We start from the raw sequence: 20,684 nt of genomic DNA, 5'->3' as shown, positions 1-20,684 counted from the left end.
TCTATAAAATGTACCCTATGATATATCATCATTTCAATTTAGTCATTTATGGTCATCTAGCATGTCCTTGAGCTCATACAGTGATACTTTCCCTGTGTCTCAAGTTGCTAGTTGTAAAATGTACCAAGACCTTAATGTAGTAAACCTATAGATAAAGTAGATCTCTGAATACATCTGGACGCGTTGAGAGGTAACCATGAAATTCAAAATGAACGCTTCTCTAATGACCTCAAGTGGCATAATTGCATAACTGCTGTAAAAATACGGTACGATCAGTATCATTGACCACCAGTGACTCTTTTTAAAAATGTAACTAGGCAAGTCAGTGAAGAACAACTTCTTATTTACAATGACGGCCTACCCCGGCCAAACCCGGACGATGCTAGGCCAATTGTGCGCTGCCCTATGGGACTCCCAATCACGGCCGGATGTGATGCAGCCTGGATTCGAACGAGGTACTGCAGTGACACCTCTTGCACTGAGATGCAGTGACTTAGACCACTGTGCCACTCGGGACTCTTGACACAAGAACAACGTGGCACTTCACAAAGCAGTTTGTATGGACAACTTAAGAGTTATGGTCAGAAACAGCATTATAACTAATACAGTAGGCCTACAATGACCAGCTACTCGGATTCGCATACTATGAATCTGTGACTCACAACCACCATCTTAGTGGATGTGTTTCTTTACGCTGTGCATGAGTGACAACTGATCACATGCGTGACGAATGCAAATGAGTGTAAAGGAATGTAAATTCAAGGCTTACTCACAAACATCTTGAAGGCCTACTTAGGCTCTTTGATCTGTTTGAAATACCCTTCATTATGGCATAATACTTTATAAATCAACAATATATGATATTACTTCCTCTGAAATCAAAAGTGTCGGCTCAGCTCTTGTAACACAATGAGTTCTTCAGAAAACGTTCTTCAGAGTAAAACAAACAAATGTAAACTTATGTAAATTTATTTCGCATTTAAGTACAGAGAACAAAATATTAATAAATAGATATATAGATAGATAACATAAAATGAAGTGGGATGAAGTTCATGGGAGAATGAATACGATTGTTGTAGAATTCCGAAAGATGATCCCCTCTCTCTGTCTCTCTGAGAACATTTCTGTCAACATGTAGTCCATAGTTGACATTCCAGCAACACAGGCTATACAGTAAAACCCTTGTTTTTCCACAAAAAAAAAGTTTTCAACAGTTAACCAGATCATCCTCATTTGGGTAGCTGTTCAGGCCATTTCCATCCCAGCACTCTTCATCCAGCTCACTCAGGATATCCTGCAGGGACAGGACAGGGAGCTCTGGGTATTCTGGGGTAGACATATCCGTGCTCCAGGAGCCATACAACTGGGAACCTTGGCCTTCCATCGTAGGGGTGATTTCTTGTCCAACCTCCCAGTAGCCGGAATCCGGGGTGGCTGGGGCCTGGGTCTGGGTAATGGGGCCTCCATAGGCTTCCTGGGGGTTGCTGTAGAGGGGCTGCTGCTCAGCTGAGCTATGGTAAAGGAAGGCCTGGCTGGAGCCTGCGCTGCATTTCCTTACCTCCAGAGGAAAGGGGCTCCACATGGACTGCACTGGGGACATCTGATCACCCGCCTGGGGCCAGGTTCCTGGAATCATCTGGTGCCTGGGGCTATTCAGTGGTGGGCTGGCGCTGTATCCCAGCACCCTGGCTTGCTTCGGTTCGAACAGGGAGTTGTAGTGACCAGTCTCCTCCACTCCAGTGTAGGCTGGAGGGCAGCATCCATAGAACAAGTCATCTAACTCCTCCTTCAACTGGATGGGGTAGGCAGGGGGCAGGTAGGGGGAGGTGGACAGAGGGGCCAGGCCAGGCTGGGTAGCCCCTGCCCCTGTCCCCATGGTGTGGTGCTGGGAAACTGTGTCCTGGACAGGGGTGAACCCACCAGGGGAGTGGAAGCCAGAGTCGAACTGCCACGCAGCCTTAGCTCCCTTATACTTCATAGTCCGAGCCCTCCTGTTCTGGAACCACACCTGGAGAGAGATGACAAAACAATTGTGTTATTACATAGCAGTTAGAATGTACATCCGATGCAAACAGATACTGTGTTGCAGTTAGTTGACTCCAATGGCTAAGATTATTATCTGCTTTGTGCCCATGTTAATAATTTCCCAAGCCCACCAACAAGCACCTGTAAAATAGTGTGAGAGTGTTGGGGCTTGTCTTGCTGTTGTCTGCTCTGTTTACTATAAGTGTAGTACAGTCTATCAGTCAGACCAAACAATACCACAGATAAAAACCGCTTACATCATCTTAGTGATTTAAAAGATAAACAGAAACCCTGATACTAGTATCAGCAGCACCTATGCCGGACACATTTGAACACAGAGCCCCTGTAATGTAAACAACCCCCATTACACGTGTGTGTGTGTACATGCTTGCATACAGGAAGTATTGAAACCCCTTGACTTTCTCCACATTTGTTACGTTACAGCCGTATTCTACAGCCTTGTGTGTGTGTGTGTGTGTGTGTGTGTGTGTGTGTGTGTGTGTGTGTGTGTGTGTGTGTGTGTGTGTGTGTGTGTGTGTGTGTGTGTGTGTGTGTGTGTGTGTGTGTGTGTGTGTGTGTGTGTGTGTGTGTGTGTGTTTAGCTGCTTACCTGGATGCGGGATTCAGGTATGCCTGTGTTCTGAGACAGGCTCTCTCTCAGGCTGATGCCAGGGTAAGGGTCTGTCTCAAATGTGACCCGGAGAAGTGCCACGTTTTCTTTGGTGAAGCTGGTCCTCTTTCTGCGGTTGGTGCTCCGGGACAAGGCTCCGGTGACTGTAACCTCTCTAGGGTCATCTGAGGGGGAAACAGGTCAGATAAGAGGGAGACAGGAGCCATGGCAGGACAGAGATGGTGGGGTCTTATCATGTAGTGAGATAATGTGTACAGTATGTGGCTCTCTATCACTTTGCAGCATTACAAGTGGCAAACAAACCCCATACACTCTAAGTTCTAAAAGGGTTCTTCGGCTGTCCCCATAGGAGAACCCTTTTTGGTTCCATGTAGAACCCTCTGTAGAAAGGATTCTAAGTGGAACCAAAACCATTATACCTGGAGGGTTCTTCAAAGGGCTTCCCTATGGGACAGCCGCAGAACCCTTTTAGGTTCAAGATACACTTAGAAAAAAAGGTGTTAAGACAAAAATCTGTGAAGTTCCTTTGATTTTTCACCCACAAAAATCCAATGTTTTACAAAAGCAAATGTTCAGCTTTAAAGAATAAAAATTAAACAACTTGGTTCCATTTCCCCCCCAAAATGACAATAATTATCATCTATGATTCACCTGCTTGCTAAAAAAAATACAGATTTGATATCCAACCTATATTTTGTGCCAACCAGTGATCTCTCCTTACCAGTGCTGTTGTTTTTCCACATATTGTTGTGAGGCTGACACTTTTTAAGATGTGTAAGAATCTGTAGGTGTCTGTAAGAGCTCTGTCTCCCAAATTCTTTGACTGGCCTTTTTATATAGATCACCAGATTCTGGACTACACTATTAGACTCCGCCTTAAATAAAGTGCTGATGTAGTGTGATTTTTTTGGTGACAGTTTGAGGTGGGGTAAATTTGTGTTAGGGAGGGGGTCATCTTTGATTTGCTGAGGTTAAGATAACCTGAATGGCCTTTGGACTAAAGGCTCTCTCCCATCCACCCCCAGCAACGACATACACATGACATGCAAGGTCATTGGCACACGAGAATCAGACATAAAATACATTACTGAATGAAATCGGACATTTACGACGAGTTGAACGTTTTGTTTCAAGGTGCCGTATAACTGTAACAAATGCTGACTTGTGTGTAGCAAACATGTAGTTGATTTACTACATTTTCAAGGTGCCTTATGAACATTAGTGTTTGGCATTGTGTAAACAAACTACTATAAATGCTTTGTTTTTTGCAGTGCAAATTCATGGTTTGTTTGCATTTATTAACATTTGTTTTTCCAGCAATTCAATAACTTGTGTTTTGGTATGTGTTTATCAACCAGTGGTTTGTGTGCAGTGAGAAGGGAATTTGTATGAGTTTAGTGCATTTTTGTTGTTGTTGCACTACCACAAATGAATATGTGAACAGGAATAGATAGATGTGCAAGTATATCCATTATTAAACTTCATAAATTACAGAAGGGCTTATAAAAACAAGACAACAATTTGGATTATTTCAATAAGTTACATTATTTCAACAGCACATGTTGAAAATGATTACGGGTGAGTCGCTGAAAGTCCTTTGCTGATGGCTATGTCAACAACCACAATGGAGCATTTTAATTAACCAAACAATTACAAAATTAGCGTGAAGAAATATGAACTCACATGACTTCTTTGTGAAATGCACAATGCCATTCATGAATGGCACCTTTTTCACAACTGCTGTTTTCTTTTCAAATACAACAGACACAAGCCATCAAATTAAGAAAAACGTGGCTGTTTAATTGTTTGTTAATTAATAGGACCATTATCAACATGCTGCCTCAGCTATCATTGACGTATAGGCCCATTACAGTGAAAGGCTCATCACTGAGTTTGACTTGTCCAGACTTGCTGGTTTCTTCATAGCCTATGTAAACACTGAGCCAGAGGACAGTTTCACTTCAATGGCGCTCATTGCCCCTGAAAGAAATTTAGGGACACCCCACACAGGTAGTTGACACACAAGTAGTTAAAAAAACAATCATATTCAGTAAATAGTATTACAATATACTGTAATATATTTAGGCATTTTATCTCTTACCGGTAATACTATTATATAATAATAATAAGTAATCAGATGCAATAAACAACAATTATCTTACTTTTCATATTGGCCGGTGAGATTGTGTCTTTTCATTCCTTATCTGGAAAATGAGTATCAGCGTCTCCATGTTTTGGGACGGCTCACAAGAGTTCCATTCTTTCGGCCAATGTACAGTACCTGACAGCAATTCATTCTGGGGGTTATCCTAATCCTATCACACATCAAGCCCCTTGCAAAATCAGCATTGTCCACCTCAATACATACATAGTCTATATATAACATTTGCATATAACAGGATATATCATATGATGTTCAATGCATAGCACATACATATACCTAGTTTCTATTGATTAACAGCCTCATGTAGGCTGTTCTTTGAGTCCATTAACAGTTTTTGTTGTTGTCAGCATTTAAATACTTCTGACACATACCATGCAATGATCAGAGAATACATGAGTCATGATAAACAGTTTCGCCAATGGACCATTTGACTAATGGTGAAATTACCTCTGTTTCATTATTTTCATTCAGATGGTGAGACATTATCAAGATTGTAAACATCTAATGGTCCCATGACCTGCTTACTGTAGAATCATTAGCTTAGATCTTGGCTATGTCAATAAACAAGTTGGATAATCTCCCACCTTGACTTAACTTTAATCTTATAACTTTGAATAAAATAGAAAAAAAACACAAAGCATCAGCAAAATAAAGAAATATATAGCCTATATATTATAAATGTTAAAAAATAAAATGTTTTATGCATGCACACATTCAAAGCAATTCCTATCATTCCTTGGATGATATCATATGACTGAAAGAAAGATTTACCCACAATAGCCTAACCCTATTCAGACAGGGTCCATGCTATACCCCATTGAAGTTAACATTTTAAATAGTTAAGGTTAGGTAAAGGGTTATGGTTAGGGTTTAGAATCGCGAATAGCACTGAACATCAAACAGACAGCAGTCTACTACGTTTTTGTTTTTGGTTTTTGTTGTTTGTTTTATTTAAAAATGTTCATTTCATTTTTATACATTTTTATTAACGACAAATCAATACAAAAAGTACACAAGTATATATAAAGAATATACAAAGGACATTTGGGCTAGGGGGTACAATATCACATTACACAAGGGCCTTAAGAGGCATACACACAGTTATAATTCTAACAGCTTTTTTGTTGGCAGAGTATTTGTCTTAAAATGTGGTGTTTTGTTTGTAAATGTACATTTGTGAATATGAAATTTGGCCAAAAGAATAATGAAATGAATTACAGAAATAAGTTGAAAGAATTTTATCATAAGTAGAGAATCCAAGCAGCACATCTCCATAAGTGTACAATCTTCATAAATGTGTTCAATTATAAATCTACTGATGTCTCGCCAGATTCCTTACATGAATACAATGCCAAAAAAGATACAACACTGTTTCTGTGTGGTCATTACAAAAGGTACAATTTGGATTTGTTTTTTAAAAACTTCTTCATATAGTGGTTGGCAGGATAATATTTATGAATCATTTTTATAAGAAACTTCCTTAATAAGTAAGTATGTATGTGGCCAGTCTACTACGGTACACAAGCATTTCCACTGTTATTGTTGCATGTACTGATTTGACAGAGGGACCAGTTGAAAGCTACCATGGCCGTAATTATTTCAGAAGCAGCAGTCTTTTTTGGATAACAACAGTGACGCTTTCGATGGGAATCTTCACAGTAGGTGAGTGCCACAAAACGTGAATGATTTTGAAGAAATACCACAGCATTTATAAAGAAAACTGTTAAGTTCACTCTGTGCCACTGCCACCGTATCATAAACATAGCCAAGGTGTCACCACGAATGGACTCCGGATGGATCTCTATTTAACTCAGACAATTTTCTGTCATTTATTCAGACATGAGTTTTTGTTGTTTATTATTCAATTCCCATGAAGTCCATGGCGTAGTAGCACGCTATTTAGCTTTTGAAGTTAGCCTAGATGTTGCGCTTCCAATTAACTTTTAGCCAGGTCATCAACCTTGCGAGTTTAATATTAATTATCTGCAAATGTACCTTAATTTGAATCTTTAAAAAAAAAAGTTAAACATTTTATATTTTATGAATGCCATTGTAATTACCGACTAATCATTTATCTATTATTGCAATCACTAGCTAGGTTTCCATCCAATTGGAATGCGAATATTGTAAAATCAGAAATTAATATGTATTATAATAAACTGCATGTTTTCCCGACTCGTAGGACCACACAACACATGACATCCTCGCGTGACTCCAAGTTTACTTCGATATGATGTTTATTATATAAATATTTGGTCCTAATACCATTACCACCGGTATTTCTCGCGTAATTGATTTTACCGACAAAAAATATCTCACCTTGATTAGAGTATTTTGTTTTGTCGACATTTGGAAAGTTTACCGACAAATGTGCCGTTTCCATCAGGCCGGGCGTGATTTTTTTTTAACCAACATGTACTTTACTTGCATAAAATGGTTGGACAACTGGAAAACTGGTTAGGCCTACTGAGTGTGGATTGTATCGAGCTAGTTTCAGAGCATTTCGTATTATTCTATACTTAAATACGATACACTCCATTTAGTATGGTATGTTACGTTTCATATGGGATGTATTAATTTGTGGATCTCCCATTTTCTATTTTAGGCAGCAGCTTACCACCCTGTATCCCACGGCTGGCTTGCCTCTATAGCTAAGCAGGGTTGGTCCCTGGATGGGAGACCAGATGCTGCGGGAAGTGGTGTTGGAGGGTCAGCAGTATGTACTCTTTACTCTGGTCTAAAAATATAGATACAGTGCATTTGGAAAGTATTCAGATCCCTCGACTTTTTCCACATTTTGTTATGTTACAGCCTTATTCTAAAATGGATTAAATTAATTGTATTCCTCATTAAAATCTACACACAATACCCCATAATGACAAAGCAGAAACAGGTTTTTAGAAATGTTTGCAAATGTAAAAAAATAAACCTTATTTACATAAGTATTCAGACCCTTTGCTATGACACTCGAAATTGAGCTCCGGTGCCTCCTGTTTCCATTGATCATCCTTGAGATGTTTCTACAACTTGATTGGAGTCCACCTGTGGTAAATTCAATTGATTGGACATGATTTGGAAAGGCACACACCTGTCTATATAAGATCCGACAGTTGACACTGCACGTTAGAGCAAAAACCAAGCCATGATGTCGATGGAATTGTCCATAGAGCTCCGAGACAGGATTGTGTCGAGGCACAGATCTGGGGAAGGGTACCAAAACATTTCTCTAGCATTGAAGGTCCCCATTAACACAGTGGCCTCCATCATTCTTAAATGGAAGAATCTGGAACCATCAAGACTCTTCCTAGAGCTGGCCGCCCAGCCAAACGGAGCAATTGGGGTATAAGGGCCTTGGTCAGGGAGGTGACCAAGAACCCGATGGTCACTCTGACACAGCTCCAGAGTTCATCTGTGGAGATGGGAGAACCTTCCAGAAGGACAACCATCTCTGCAGCACTCTACCAATCAGGAATTTATGGTAGAGTAGCCAGACAGAAGCCACTCCTAAGTAAGGCACATCACAGCCCGCTTGGAGTTTGCAAAAAGGCACGTAAACAAAATTCTCTGGTCTGATGAAAGCACGATTGAACTCTTTGGCCTGAATGCCAAGCATCACGTCTGGAGGAAACCTGGCACTATCCCTACGGTGAAGCATGGTGGTGGCAGCATCATGCTGTGGGGATGGCTTTCAGCGGCAGGGAATGAGAGATTAGTCAGGATTGAGGGCAAGATGAATGGAGCAAAGTAGAGATCCTTGGTGAAAACCTGCTCCAGAGAGCTCAGGACCTCAGACTGGGACTAAAGTTCACCTTCCAACAGGACAACAACCCTAACCACACAGACAAGACAATGCATGAGTGGCTTCAGGACAAGACTCTGAATGTCCTTGAGTGGCTCAGCCAGAGCCTGGACTTAAACCCGATCGAACATCAATGGAGAGACCTGAAAATAGCTGTGCAGCGACGCTCCCCATCCAACCTGACAGAGATTGAGAGGATCTGCAGAGAAGAATGGGAGAAACTCCCCAAATACAGGTGTGCCAAGCTTGTAGCTTCATACCCAAGAAGATTGGAGGCTGTAATCGCTGCCAACAAAGTACTGAGTAAAGGATCTGAATACTTATGTAAAGGTGATATTTGCTTCATGATTGGGTATTGTGCGTAGATTGATGAGGGAAAAAACAATTTAATAGTTTTAGAATAAGGCTGTAACTTAACAAAATGTGGAAAAAGTCAAAGGGTTTGAATACTTTCTGAATTTACTGTATATCCAATGCCCCAGGGCAGTCATTGGGGACATTGCCCGGTGTAGGGTGCCGTCTTTTGGATGGGACATTAAACGCGTGTCCTGACTCTCTGTGGTCACTAAAGATCCTATGGCACTTATCGTAAGAGTAGGGGTGTCAACCTCAGTGTCCTGGCTAAATTCCTAATCTGGTCCTCATACCATTATGGCCACCTAATCATCCCCAGCTTCCAATTGGCTCATTCATCCCCCCTCTCCCCTGTCACTATTCCCCAGGTTGTTGCTGTAAATGAGTGTGTTCTGATTCAACATATCTGGTAAAATAAGGGTAAAATAAATTCATAAAATAAACATTTCGTATGATATTACAATTCGTTTAATACGGTACGAATTTCCAAACGTACAATGTTATGAATTTGCAAGATGTATAATACGTTACCAATTATCAAAACGTATATGTTATGAATTCTAGCTAGATGGCTAATGTTAGCTAGCTCGCTAACGTTAACTAGGCTAGGGGTTAAGGTTAGGAGTTAGGTTTAAAAGGGCTAGGGGAATGGTTAACTAAAAAGGTTAGGGGAAGGGTTAGCTAACATGCAAAGTAGCTAAAAAGTAGTAAGTAGTTGAAAAGTTGCTAATTAGCTAAAAAGCTAAAGTTGTCTGTGATGAGATTTGAACTCGCAACCTTTGGCTTGCATTATACGCTTACTCATCCACCCCAACCAACCATCCTACTTTCGTTTTTGCCTTAAGTAACCATCTGTCTTATGTAACCATACCAAATGTAACATACTAAATGGAGGGTCTCGGATTTACGTACAGAATAATACAAAATGCTCTGAGTGCAGGTTGAGTGGGTAACTAGAGTTCTGCTGCATAGTGGAAAGGTAATGATATTCTTGTAGCCATTGACATTTCTCTTACTAGGCCTATTTATCAGCCAAAGATAGCCCTATAGATAATGCAGTATCTTGTTCAAAGTCCATTTAAAAAATCTGTGGAACAGGTGAAAAGGGTGCAATTTGGCTGTTGGTAGCCTGCTTATCTAGTGTAGGTTTTATCTTTTAATTTTCACATCTACACTGAACAAAAATATAAATGCAACATGCAACAATTTCAAAGATTTTACTGAGTTAAAGTTCATAAGGAAATCAGTCAATAAAAAAATTCATTAGGCCCTAATCTATGGATTTCACATGACTGGGAATACAGATATGCATCTGTTGGTCACAGATACCTTTTCTTTTTTAATGTAGAGGGTTGAATGGCAGGAACCCGGTTACCAGGATTTACCACCCAAAACCACTCCCTTTTCCCAGGATAAATAACTGCGAGAAACCGGTACATTATAATAAATTATTTATATGAACAGCATGATGTGAAATTGAACTTTTAAAATGATATGTCTAAATCTGGATTCTCTACGGCCATCTTTCTGGTCACTGCATGATGAAGCAGCCCATCTCAGTATGTAGACCTATCATCTCATGGTAACTTTTTTTTGTTATTGTGATAGGTAGACCTACATTTTCTGCAACATAGCCTATGGTACAGTAATATAGAGATTGAATGCATGTCTAATATACACATCTACATCAGGCTTTTGGGGATCACCTTATTTTTTAATTGTAAAGATGTTTTATTTTTTTATTACAGCTGCAGAGTTTCAAAACACTATATCGTTGCTTTAAATCAATGCACAAGTGACCACTCTCTGTCTTTCTCTCCATCAATTCCATTCAAATTGCATACAAAATAGAACATCCTGTTCAAGATTGATATATAGGCCTACAGTGCCTTTGAAAAGTATTCAGACCCATTGACTTTTCACATTTTGTAACATTAGTCTTATTCTAAAATGGATTAAAAAAGAATCCTCATCAATCTACACACAATACCCCATAATGACAAAGCAAAAACAGGTTTTTAGAAATGTTTGCAAATGTATACAAAATTTTAAAAACTATTACATTTACATAAGTATTCAGACCCTTTACTCAGTACTTTGTTGAAGCACTTTTGGCAGCGATTACAGCCTCAAGTCTTCTTGGGTATGACGCTACAAACTTTGCACAACTGTTTTTGGGGAGTTTCTCCCATTCTTTTCTGCAGATCCTCTCAAGCTCTGTCACATTGGATGGGGAGTGATACTGCACAGTTATTTTCAGGTCTCTCCAAACATTATCAATGGAAACAGAGACTTGCCCCAAAGCCACTCCTGCAATGTCTTGTCTGTGTGCTTAGGGTCATTTTCCTGTTGGAATGTGAACTTTAGTCCCTGTCTGAGGTCTTGAGCTCTCTGGAGCAGATTTTCATCAAGGATCTCGCTGTACTTTGCTCCTTTCATCTTTCCCTCAATTCTGACTAGTCTTCATGTCCCTGCCTCTGAAAAACATCCCCACAGCATGATGCTGCCACCACCATGCTTCACCGTAGGGATGGTGCCAGATTTCCTGCAGACGTGACGCTTGGCATTCAGGCCAAAGAGTTCAATCTTGATTTCATCAGACCAGAGAATTTTGTTTCTCATGGTCTGAGAGTCCTTTGGGTGCCTTTTGGCAAACTCTAAGCGGGCTGTCATGTGCCTAAGGAGTGGCTTCCGTCTGGCCACTATCATAAAGGCCTGGTTGGTGGAGTACTCCAGAGATTGTCCTAGAAGGTTCTCCCATCTCCATAGAGGAACTATGGGGCTCTGTCAGCGTGACCATCGGGTTCTTGGTCACCTCCCTGACCAAGGCCTTTCTCCCCCGAGTCTTGGTGGTTCCAAACTTCTTCCGTTTAAGAATGATGGAGGCCGGCCTCCCGAGTGGCGCAGCGGTCTAAGGCAGTGCATCGCAGTGCTTGAGGCGTCACCACAGACATTGGTTGGATCCCAGGCTGTGTCACAACCAGCAGTGACCAGGAGTCACATAGAGTGGCGCAAAATTGGCCCAGCATCATCCGGGTTAGGGGAGGGTTTGGCCGGGGGGGCTCTAGCGACGGCTTGTGGCGGTCTGGGTCCCTGCAGGCTGACTTCGTCATCAGTTTAACGGTGTTTCCTCCGGCACATTGGTGCGGCTGGCTTCCGGGTTAAGTGGGCGGTGTTAAGAAGAGCGGTTTGGCTGGTCATGTTTCGGAGGACGCATGACTCGACCTTCGCCTATCCCGAGCCCGTTGGGGAGTTGCAGCAATGAAACAAGATTGTAATTGGATCGCATGAAATTGGGGAGAAAAAGGGGGTAAAAAAAAAAGATAATGAAAAGAATGATGGAGGTCACTGTGTAATTGGGGACCTTCTATGCTAGAGAAATGTTTTGGTACCCTTCCCCAGATCTGTGCCTCGACACAATCCTGTCTCGGAGCTCTACAGACATTTCTTTCAATCTCATGGCTTTGTTTTTGCTCTGACATGCACTGTCAACTGTGGGATCTTATATAGACATGTGTGTGCCTTTCCAAATAATGTCCAATCAATTGAATTTATCACAGGTGGACTCAAATCAAGTTGTAGAAACATCTCAAGGATGATCAATGGAAACAGGATGCACCTGAGGTCAATTTTGAGTCTCATAGCAAAGGGTCTGAATACTTATGTTTTCTACTTTGAATAAACTTGCTAACATTTTCTAAAAAGCTGTTTTCGCGTTGTCATTATGGGGTATTGTGGTTAGATTGATGAGGAAAAGTTTTATTTAATCAATTTTAGTATAAGGCTGTAACGTAACAAAATGTGGAAAAAGAGAAGGGTTCTGGAATAATTTCTGAATGCATTGTATAATTTAGCATTTACATTTACTTTTGATGCTTACGTATATTTAATATCAAACTTTTAGACTTACTCAAATAGTATTTAACTGGGTGACTTTCACTTTGAGTCATTTTCTATTAAGGTATCATTTATTTTTCACAAGTATGACAATTGGGTACTTTTCCACCATTGGTGTCTTGACTGTGATCGGGTAGGTGTGTCTTGATTTAATTTCGATGGTGCAGCCATGGCTGCACAAACCCGTAACATGCCTAATTAAACTCAAAATATGCTATTATATTCTTTTGAAAATAAATTGTGTTAGTCTTATGTTGATTTTAATAATAATGGATAAAAAAATGTATGGTGTATATTCTCAATGGATTTATAAAAATAGACGCCTACCACAACTACCACTCTTTCCCCGGCATGTGCACGGGAGGTATAAAATGTGTATGTAGATGAGAATATGGTAAAAATGGGTCTGTTTGTAAGGGGGTAATATAAACATTGCCAAAAATGTACAGGCTAAATACCGTAAATCCTATGAAAGGGAAAGCAGTAATAGAGATACTGTTGACTTTACCGAATGCAATAGTGTTGTGATTCTTCTAGTGTACCATCCCTCATCATGTTTTGTTTTGTCCAGAAGGGGGCACTGTATAACTGCAAGTCTAGTTACATTTAAGATCTTACAGGCTTCTGTCACCTCTCTTTATATTTGCCAATTTGGAATCTACTCAATACCTTAAAGGCCATTATGCTGTAATTATTGACACTGAAGACTGAACTGCCTTGTGTGTGTGTGTGTGTGTGTCTTCACAGTGAGAAAGGGGATGGACGGCACAAGGACTAGTTTGCCTCTATTTTGTTCAGACAGTGCTGTTTGGCTTTGCCTCTCGGCCTGCTTCTCAAATACAAACCTGACCACAGGCCCAAACAACACTGACTCCACCAGGAAGACCCTGCTGCAGAACAGAGTCTATAGTCTTTATAGACTACACCACCACTTCCTCAGCAAATAATGAGTAGTCATGGCATGCTGTGAACCTTTATCTGCTAACTTTTTTATATACACACCTAACATTACTCGGAAAATAAATAATCTTCTTTGACCCAGAACATATTTTAGGACAAAATGAAATGCACTGTTTAAACAGAGATTATCACAACGTTCAAAATATTGTCTTGTTTTATATCATGATGGAAAAGTATGAAGTTTTCCCACAAAATGTTTTCTAATCATAACGCTAGAGCATTTTCCAATTTTAAGTTCAGATCACCCATTTTAATCACTGTTTACATTACTCTCTTGTTTTATGAAAAAGGACTACAGATGTTTCATACAGATGTTTCTTAACTTGCCTTATATTACATTAGATGAATCAATTTGCCTTTAAGCATGGACAAGCTTAGGATTTATCCACAAATCGAGTCTATTAATATAGATATGGGATAAGATGAGAGTTGAAGAGTGAAGTTCTCATTTATAACACGTGACAAATAAAAGAGTGATTGATGAACAAACGTGGCTCTTTACAGCTACTTCGTTTTTTCCCACCTCTGTCTGTTATACTGTCTTCTCGTGTGCTTGGACAGCTCTGATGAGGACATAACATCATCATGGCCCATGATTGGTGACTGCATTGGCATTATGACTATGTTCAGAATTGTATGTATTGATCAGACATGTATTTGAGCATTTAAAAATAGGCCAGCATAGCCAAAATATTAAGAAATAACAGTGAAACATTTGACATTAAAAAAAAATATTAGAGCAGTAAGCCTAATATAGGCACCTGGCCCGGCCTACAGTATGCAGGACTCCATTGATTCGTACAATTTGTCAAACTAATTTCCCATCCAAATGAAAAAATATATATACAAAGTAACAAAATGTGACATATCACGTGAATTACTTAAGCTTTAGGAAATGCAACCAACTACAGAGATTTATGGGGAGGGGAGTGGGAGAGGAACCCATGTACCCCACTTCAATCAAGCAGGCTTCAGTCACCCACTTTTGCTTCAGTCATCCCCATTGCCTGTAATGTTTTTGAAAAGGGAAATGTTTGTTAAATGGGTAGTGAATATAATTTCCTTTTATTTACTGTTCTGAGTTATGATGTTATCAATTCGTTGATGTAGTGATCTACTCATTCTACGCAAAGTTTTGGTGTTTTTGAAGTACTCAATTTGAAATATGCAATACTTGGTTGTGCACTTTTTTGTGAAAATTATCATTGTTTGTATTTGGAAGTTGTGTGCCTGAAATGCTCAATTGATTTGAAATGAACAACTACGACTTACAGTATGGTGTGTCTGTCTTCACAGCATATCCCCCTTTGGTCTGTCTTCACAGGCTTCACAGCATATCCCCCAGGGAAAGCTGATTTTGTATCACAGCATTTCTGCTGCCGGTGGTTGCCTGGGAAACTGTGCAGACAATTTAGAAAATGTAACATCTACTCTATCGAAACAGCTTAATGATAGTGGGAAGACAAAATGAATCATCATGATTAGCCCCAATGACACAAGCTACATCAACTATAAGACAACAACCCACACAATGGCAGAATATGATTGTCAGGGGTAAATTACAAATACAATACACACCACAACTTCTTTTGCGGACGACATTACTTCGTGTCAGCTGTGTGCTGGCAGTTCGACCTAGGATGCTTATAGCCTATTTAGGCTTGATTCTAAAATGTGCTGGAAGGCTTCGTATGGAGGGTGTGACGCACATGCGGATCCTCCAGAAGCACGCAAAGGCAGAATTTTGCTCTGGACCGCATCGCTGTGCGCCTCCCAAATGTTGTAACAATGCAGAGGGCTCCGTATAGCTCCGCATTGACATGATTGGTTGACGATAGGTGGGGGTGGGAGGTCCTGTACAAACAAACTCACTTCCTTGACAACAGCTCTGCGCTAGTCCACGAAGCATAAAAACTATGAATGCCCTGACTTCTGCAGAGTCCGTATCAACGTAAATACTGCATGGCCAATGCAGACGTCAGCTTGACCATGCAGTCCTTTAGGGATGGATGAACAAAAGACATCATGACTATCAGGTGTGTTACAGAAAATATAGCATTCAGAAGTCAAAACAGAAGTCAGACTCATCAAACTGATACTTATTACTTATGATCAGTGCTTGCAAGATCCACTTTTTTAGTTTAGTTTATTAATTCAACAAGTTAAAAAAAAACAAGCACACATAAAACTTCAAAAATGTTATGCACATTAATAAAATCATTGAGGATAACACACAATAAAGTCTGGGACTTATTTCCATTGTGGTCCTCTTGAGACAAGATGGCTAGACAAGATCGAACACAGTATGGCAGTGAAATAATAAAACAAAAACAGAGAAGAAGAACATCTATCTCATCATTCCAGTTACATCATAGGGGTTATTCATATGGGCACAGAAGACAAACATATTTTTACTTAATTTTTTAAAGCTGCCCAGAGAGGACGTTGTTTTTATAGGCAGAGGCAACTCATTCCATTCTGAGGCTCCAGTGTACAAGAAAGTACCTTTCCCAGCATTACTCCTGAACCTGTATAAGCACACATCAGCAACACCTGATCTGGTGCTGTGATTGTGTGCATCCCTAACATGAGGAAAGTAATCACTTAGATATCTGGGCGCAGGACCATGAATACTCCTGTAAACCAAACCTAGTCTAATCTGGGACATCCTAGCCTCAACAGGCAGCCAGTTTAGTTCCTGGAAGCAGCTCCTGCCTATGTGAGTATGTGGACTCACCTTCAATACTACCCCAATCAGCTTATTCTGGGCTATCCAAACCAGGAAGTACTACCATAGTCAAAATGGCATTGAATGAGGGCAGTAGCTAGCACTTTCATGGAGTCCTTATCAAGCAGCTTGGACTTTCTAGACAAAAGTGCAGAGATGGCTTATTATCTCCAAGCCATTTGCTAATGTTAGTAAACTCTGTGCCAAGTATGCTCTCCAACAGTTTTACTTTTGTGAGACACCAAAAGTGTAGAGTCATCCGCATAAAGAAAAAGACAGCAAGAACAAGCATCTTTCATATCATTAATATACAATAAAAACAGCAGAGGCCCAAGCACGCTCCCCTGCGGAACTCCACAACGCATTGGTTTTGCCTGAGACAGAACCATTTACCTCTACTACTTGCACCCTTTCTGATAAATAGGACTTTACCCAGCATAGATGGATACTACTTAACCCCAGTGCCTCCAGTTTGGAGATTAGGAGACAGTGGTTAACTGTATCAAAGGCCTTCTGTAGGTCAGGCAGTACCATTCCACACCGATTTCCATCATCAATCTCTTTCCTGATGAAGTCAGTCAAGTAAAGTAGACATGAATCAGTGGAGTATGTTTTTCTAAAACCCGACTGAAAATCATACATTAGACCCTGTTTGTTAACATATTCATGCATTTGCTCATGTACAATTCTCTCCAGGATCTTTGATGTTACACAGAGGATAGATACAGGACTATAATTCCCAGGGTCAGACTTTATCCCCTTTTTATACATAATACTTATTGACTTGGTTGCATCCATACAAACCAGAACTGGTGGGCAGCTTGCTAACCAGCTTGCTGGCAACAGAAGTAATTAAAAGAATTGAATTCATTGGCAACCTCTGCTTTTTCATACCATCTCCCCCTTGATGTTCAATCCAATACTGTTAAGTTTGTTTTTGGTAGTACTACTACAGCCTAGTTCCTTAAATGATTTCCAAAGCTTTTTAGGGTCATTTTTGTTCTCAACTATTTTCTCAGCAAAGAAAGGGGGTTAGCTTCATCCATCCTGCTCTGTGCTTCATTTCTGTGATGTTTATATAGGACAAAATCATGCTGCTCTTGAGAGTTCTTACATTTTTTAAAGGCCTTATTCCTTGCTTGGATAGATTTTAGAATCTCATGATTAAACCAAGGGCTAGATCTCTGCTTTATCCTGACCCGTCTAATGGGAGCCATCACATTCACCACATCAAGGAATCTACATTCAAAGACTTCTCAGGCACTGTCTACCGCTACACTATCTAATTGACCAGTCAATTTTACCCACTTCCTCCCTAAACTTTTTAACAGTATTTGTTGAGTCCTCTGATTCTAACGGTTTGTGACACTTAAATATATCTTTAAAAATTCTCCTTGTGCAACATTTAATAAAATGATCACTGATTCCATATACTATTACTCCACTCTGCGATATTTTAGATTTATCAAACACCAATATTAGGTCAATCGTACTTTGCACTTTCACATATCCTGGTGGGAAGTGTCAATGATGGTACTGCATCCGTCTTCAGGGTTAGCTTCCTGGCAAGACCCATCGGATGTTCTCCCCAATTGATAAAGGAATTTCGCTCGAAATGCGCACATACATAATCCTAATTGTCGGTGTAGCCTGTCCACCCGAAGTGAAAAAACAGCCACTGGTGTCGAATGTGTTACTTCTTCTAAAATAGTGTACCCTGTAAATTAACACTATGGCATTTTCCCGGCATGCTGGTAAGTAAATTAGCTTGTTTTCTAAAAACAACACGAATGAAAAGGCGTTAGCTACCAGCATCTTTCTGCTTGAGCTATCTTTTTTTTTAAACCCCTTTTTCGTGGTATCCAATTGATAGTTACAGTCCTGTCTCATCGCTGCAACTCCTGTATGGCGTCGGGAGAGGCGAAGGTCGAGATCCGTGCGTCCTCCAAAACACAACCGCGCTGCTTCTTCTTGACACGATGCCCACTTAACCCGGAAGCCATCCGGAGGAGGAAACACCTTACACCTGGCAAACGTGTCAGCGTGCACTGCGCCCGGTCCGCCACAGGAGTCGCTAGTGCGCGATGGGACAAGGATATCCCTGCCGGCCAAGCCCTCCACTAACCCGGACAAAGCTGTGCCAATTGTGCCGGCGGCGACAGAGTTGACTCAAACCCAGAATCTCTAGTGGCACATATGATGCGCACATGTGATGACGGTTTTAATGCGTTCCATAGTTATATTAGTTACGATTATATGATGCTACCATTGGTTTATAACATTAATGCCTGCCTCCTGAATCCAGGCTTTTGACATGGGGGAGGGGACCAGTAACTTTATGATCAACTTTCTCAATTTACCAGCTGCAGTCATTTTCATCTAAGTATCATCAAATTTGATGAAATACATGATTTTTACTGTAAGCAAAGGTCAATGCATTTAAATTGCATGCCCTATAACGGGTGTCAAACTCAATCAGCGCAAGGGCCAGACAGCTTATTATGTTTGTTTAAAATAAAAACATGCATACAACTGCAACTCAAACTGGCCATTGTTTTATTTAAAAAAAAATATGGCACCTTATAATGTCCACTTTTATACAAAGGATGCTGTATATAGCATTTTTTACATATTAAAACAAGAGAGAAATTATATTTGTCCAGCCTTTACTGCTGTGCTTGCAGATGTGCATAATAAGCGGTGAACCAAATCAACAAGTATTTAATAACTCCAAATAACAAAAATGTAGCTAGGCTGTTTTAACATTTAGCCTAAACTTAAAACATGTTTATTTTTTTGCATTACATGGGTAACCTGTGCGGTTGAATGCAGCTTCGCTGTATGGTGCACATAAAATATATTGTAGGCCTAGGTGAGTAGCCAGCCTAGGCTACTGCTCAAATGTTGCTGTAATAGACCTACATGTTTCTCCTTTGCGTGGTGTTTTGTTGCAGGTTTTGTTTTATGGTTATTCATTGTTAAGCTTTAAAAACCGAACCCACACTGCAACATTTTAGTAGTCCAGCTAGTACTGTGGCACGTGTCTGTACACATTCCCTCTGGCACAGTGGACACATCATTATACCCATAAAACCTAGCGGTCAAACACAGAAATGGTTCCAGTTGTTTTTTCACCATTCATTTTTCACATCGTGAATTTTATAAACACTTCAAACTAAGTATTTGTTTGGTGTTGGCTTACCTTGGCCTGACGTTTTTGATAACCGTGTAATTCTCTCTGACAAGGTGAGTTTTATCAATATATTTACCAAAATGTACTCAAAAAATGTTGAAATGCTAATTAGCAACAGAGAAGACCTCAGCAAGACTACAAATTCCTGCAGGAAGCTCCTGCACATCATCTCTATCCGACACTTTTAGCTACTGTTCACCAGTGTGATTAGAGACCTGTGCCCAATCCATGATGAATCCATATGCTGTATTGAAATTAATTGAGTCGTGTTGAACTTCTTCCGTTCCATCTCTCTGTCTTAGCTAGCCACTGACTACACTTTAGCTAGCTAGTTAGAGCAGTAGATAAAAAAATCATTAGTCTAGATAATTGTACTGTATTTCGACTTTTGTGTCTATTTCAGACCTTATGTCATTTTTCAAGGATGAGCATTAAAAGGGGGAGACGACCACTCTAAGTCTGGCCATGTGGAAAAGTGCAGCTATAGTGAGTGCTAACTTACTGGTTTGGTCAGGGTCAGTATAAGGGTTCAAGTTTATACTGTGTCGGTGAGTGTAGCTATTAAGTTAAGTTTGAGCATCTTAGCAATACAATGTGTTCTATACAACTGTCAACATTCTACAAGGAAAGAGACACTTAATCAATTATATAATCATTAACCAGATTACCCGGGATACCAGACTTAGATAATGATAACTCAGTTCTAGAATGTTGTCGTAGATGAGAATGAATCTAAAAATCTATTGATATTAAGAATTGACTTTGTTTAGACATCCAGCCTGTACTGTAGTTTCATGACCAGAGGCGGATCTTCAAAGTCACAGTATTTATTCGGAGTGGTACATGCATTCACACAGTTCTGATTTGTAGTATCCTTCTCACTATATGATTGATATGTCAAGTGATAAAATCCCAAGTTATCAATTAAAAGTTT

At 40.1% G+C, this 20,684-nt stretch overlaps 1 protein-coding gene and 1 long non-coding RNA gene across 2 annotated transcripts; one reads left to right on the top strand and one right to left on the bottom strand.

The window, feature by feature from the left end:
- Positions 1–953: 953 nt before the first annotated feature.
- Positions 954–15,592, bottom strand: LOC139562547 (uncharacterized). Its single transcript, XM_071380312.1, has 4 exons — positions 15,408–15,592; positions 15,102–15,227; positions 2,635–2,819; positions 954–2,008 (listed from the first exon to the last, which is right to left on the bottom strand). The coding sequence occupies exon 4, from the start codon at positions 1,976–1,978 to the stop codon at positions 1,208–1,210; it is 771 nt and encodes a 256-aa protein (XP_071236413.1). The 5' UTR covers positions 1,979–2,008; positions 2,635–2,819; positions 15,102–15,227; positions 15,408–15,592; the 3' UTR covers positions 954–1,207.
- LOC139562548 (uncharacterized) lies at positions 6,342–15,097 on the top strand. The gene is made up of 3 exons (XR_011672402.1): positions 6,342–6,481; positions 7,425–7,535; positions 13,617–15,097. It is a non-coding gene; the product is annotated as an uncharacterized lncRNA (long non-coding RNA).
- Positions 15,593–20,684: the final 5,092 nt, after the last annotated feature.

The sequence above is a fragment of the Salvelinus alpinus genome, chromosome 32 (assembly GCF_045679555.1).
Source record: "Salvelinus alpinus chromosome 32, SLU_Salpinus.1, whole genome shotgun sequence".
Taxonomy (NCBI): Eukaryota; Metazoa; Chordata; class Actinopteri; order Salmoniformes; family Salmonidae; genus Salvelinus; species Salvelinus alpinus.
This window is presented reverse-complemented; position numbering and strand designations above follow the sequence as displayed.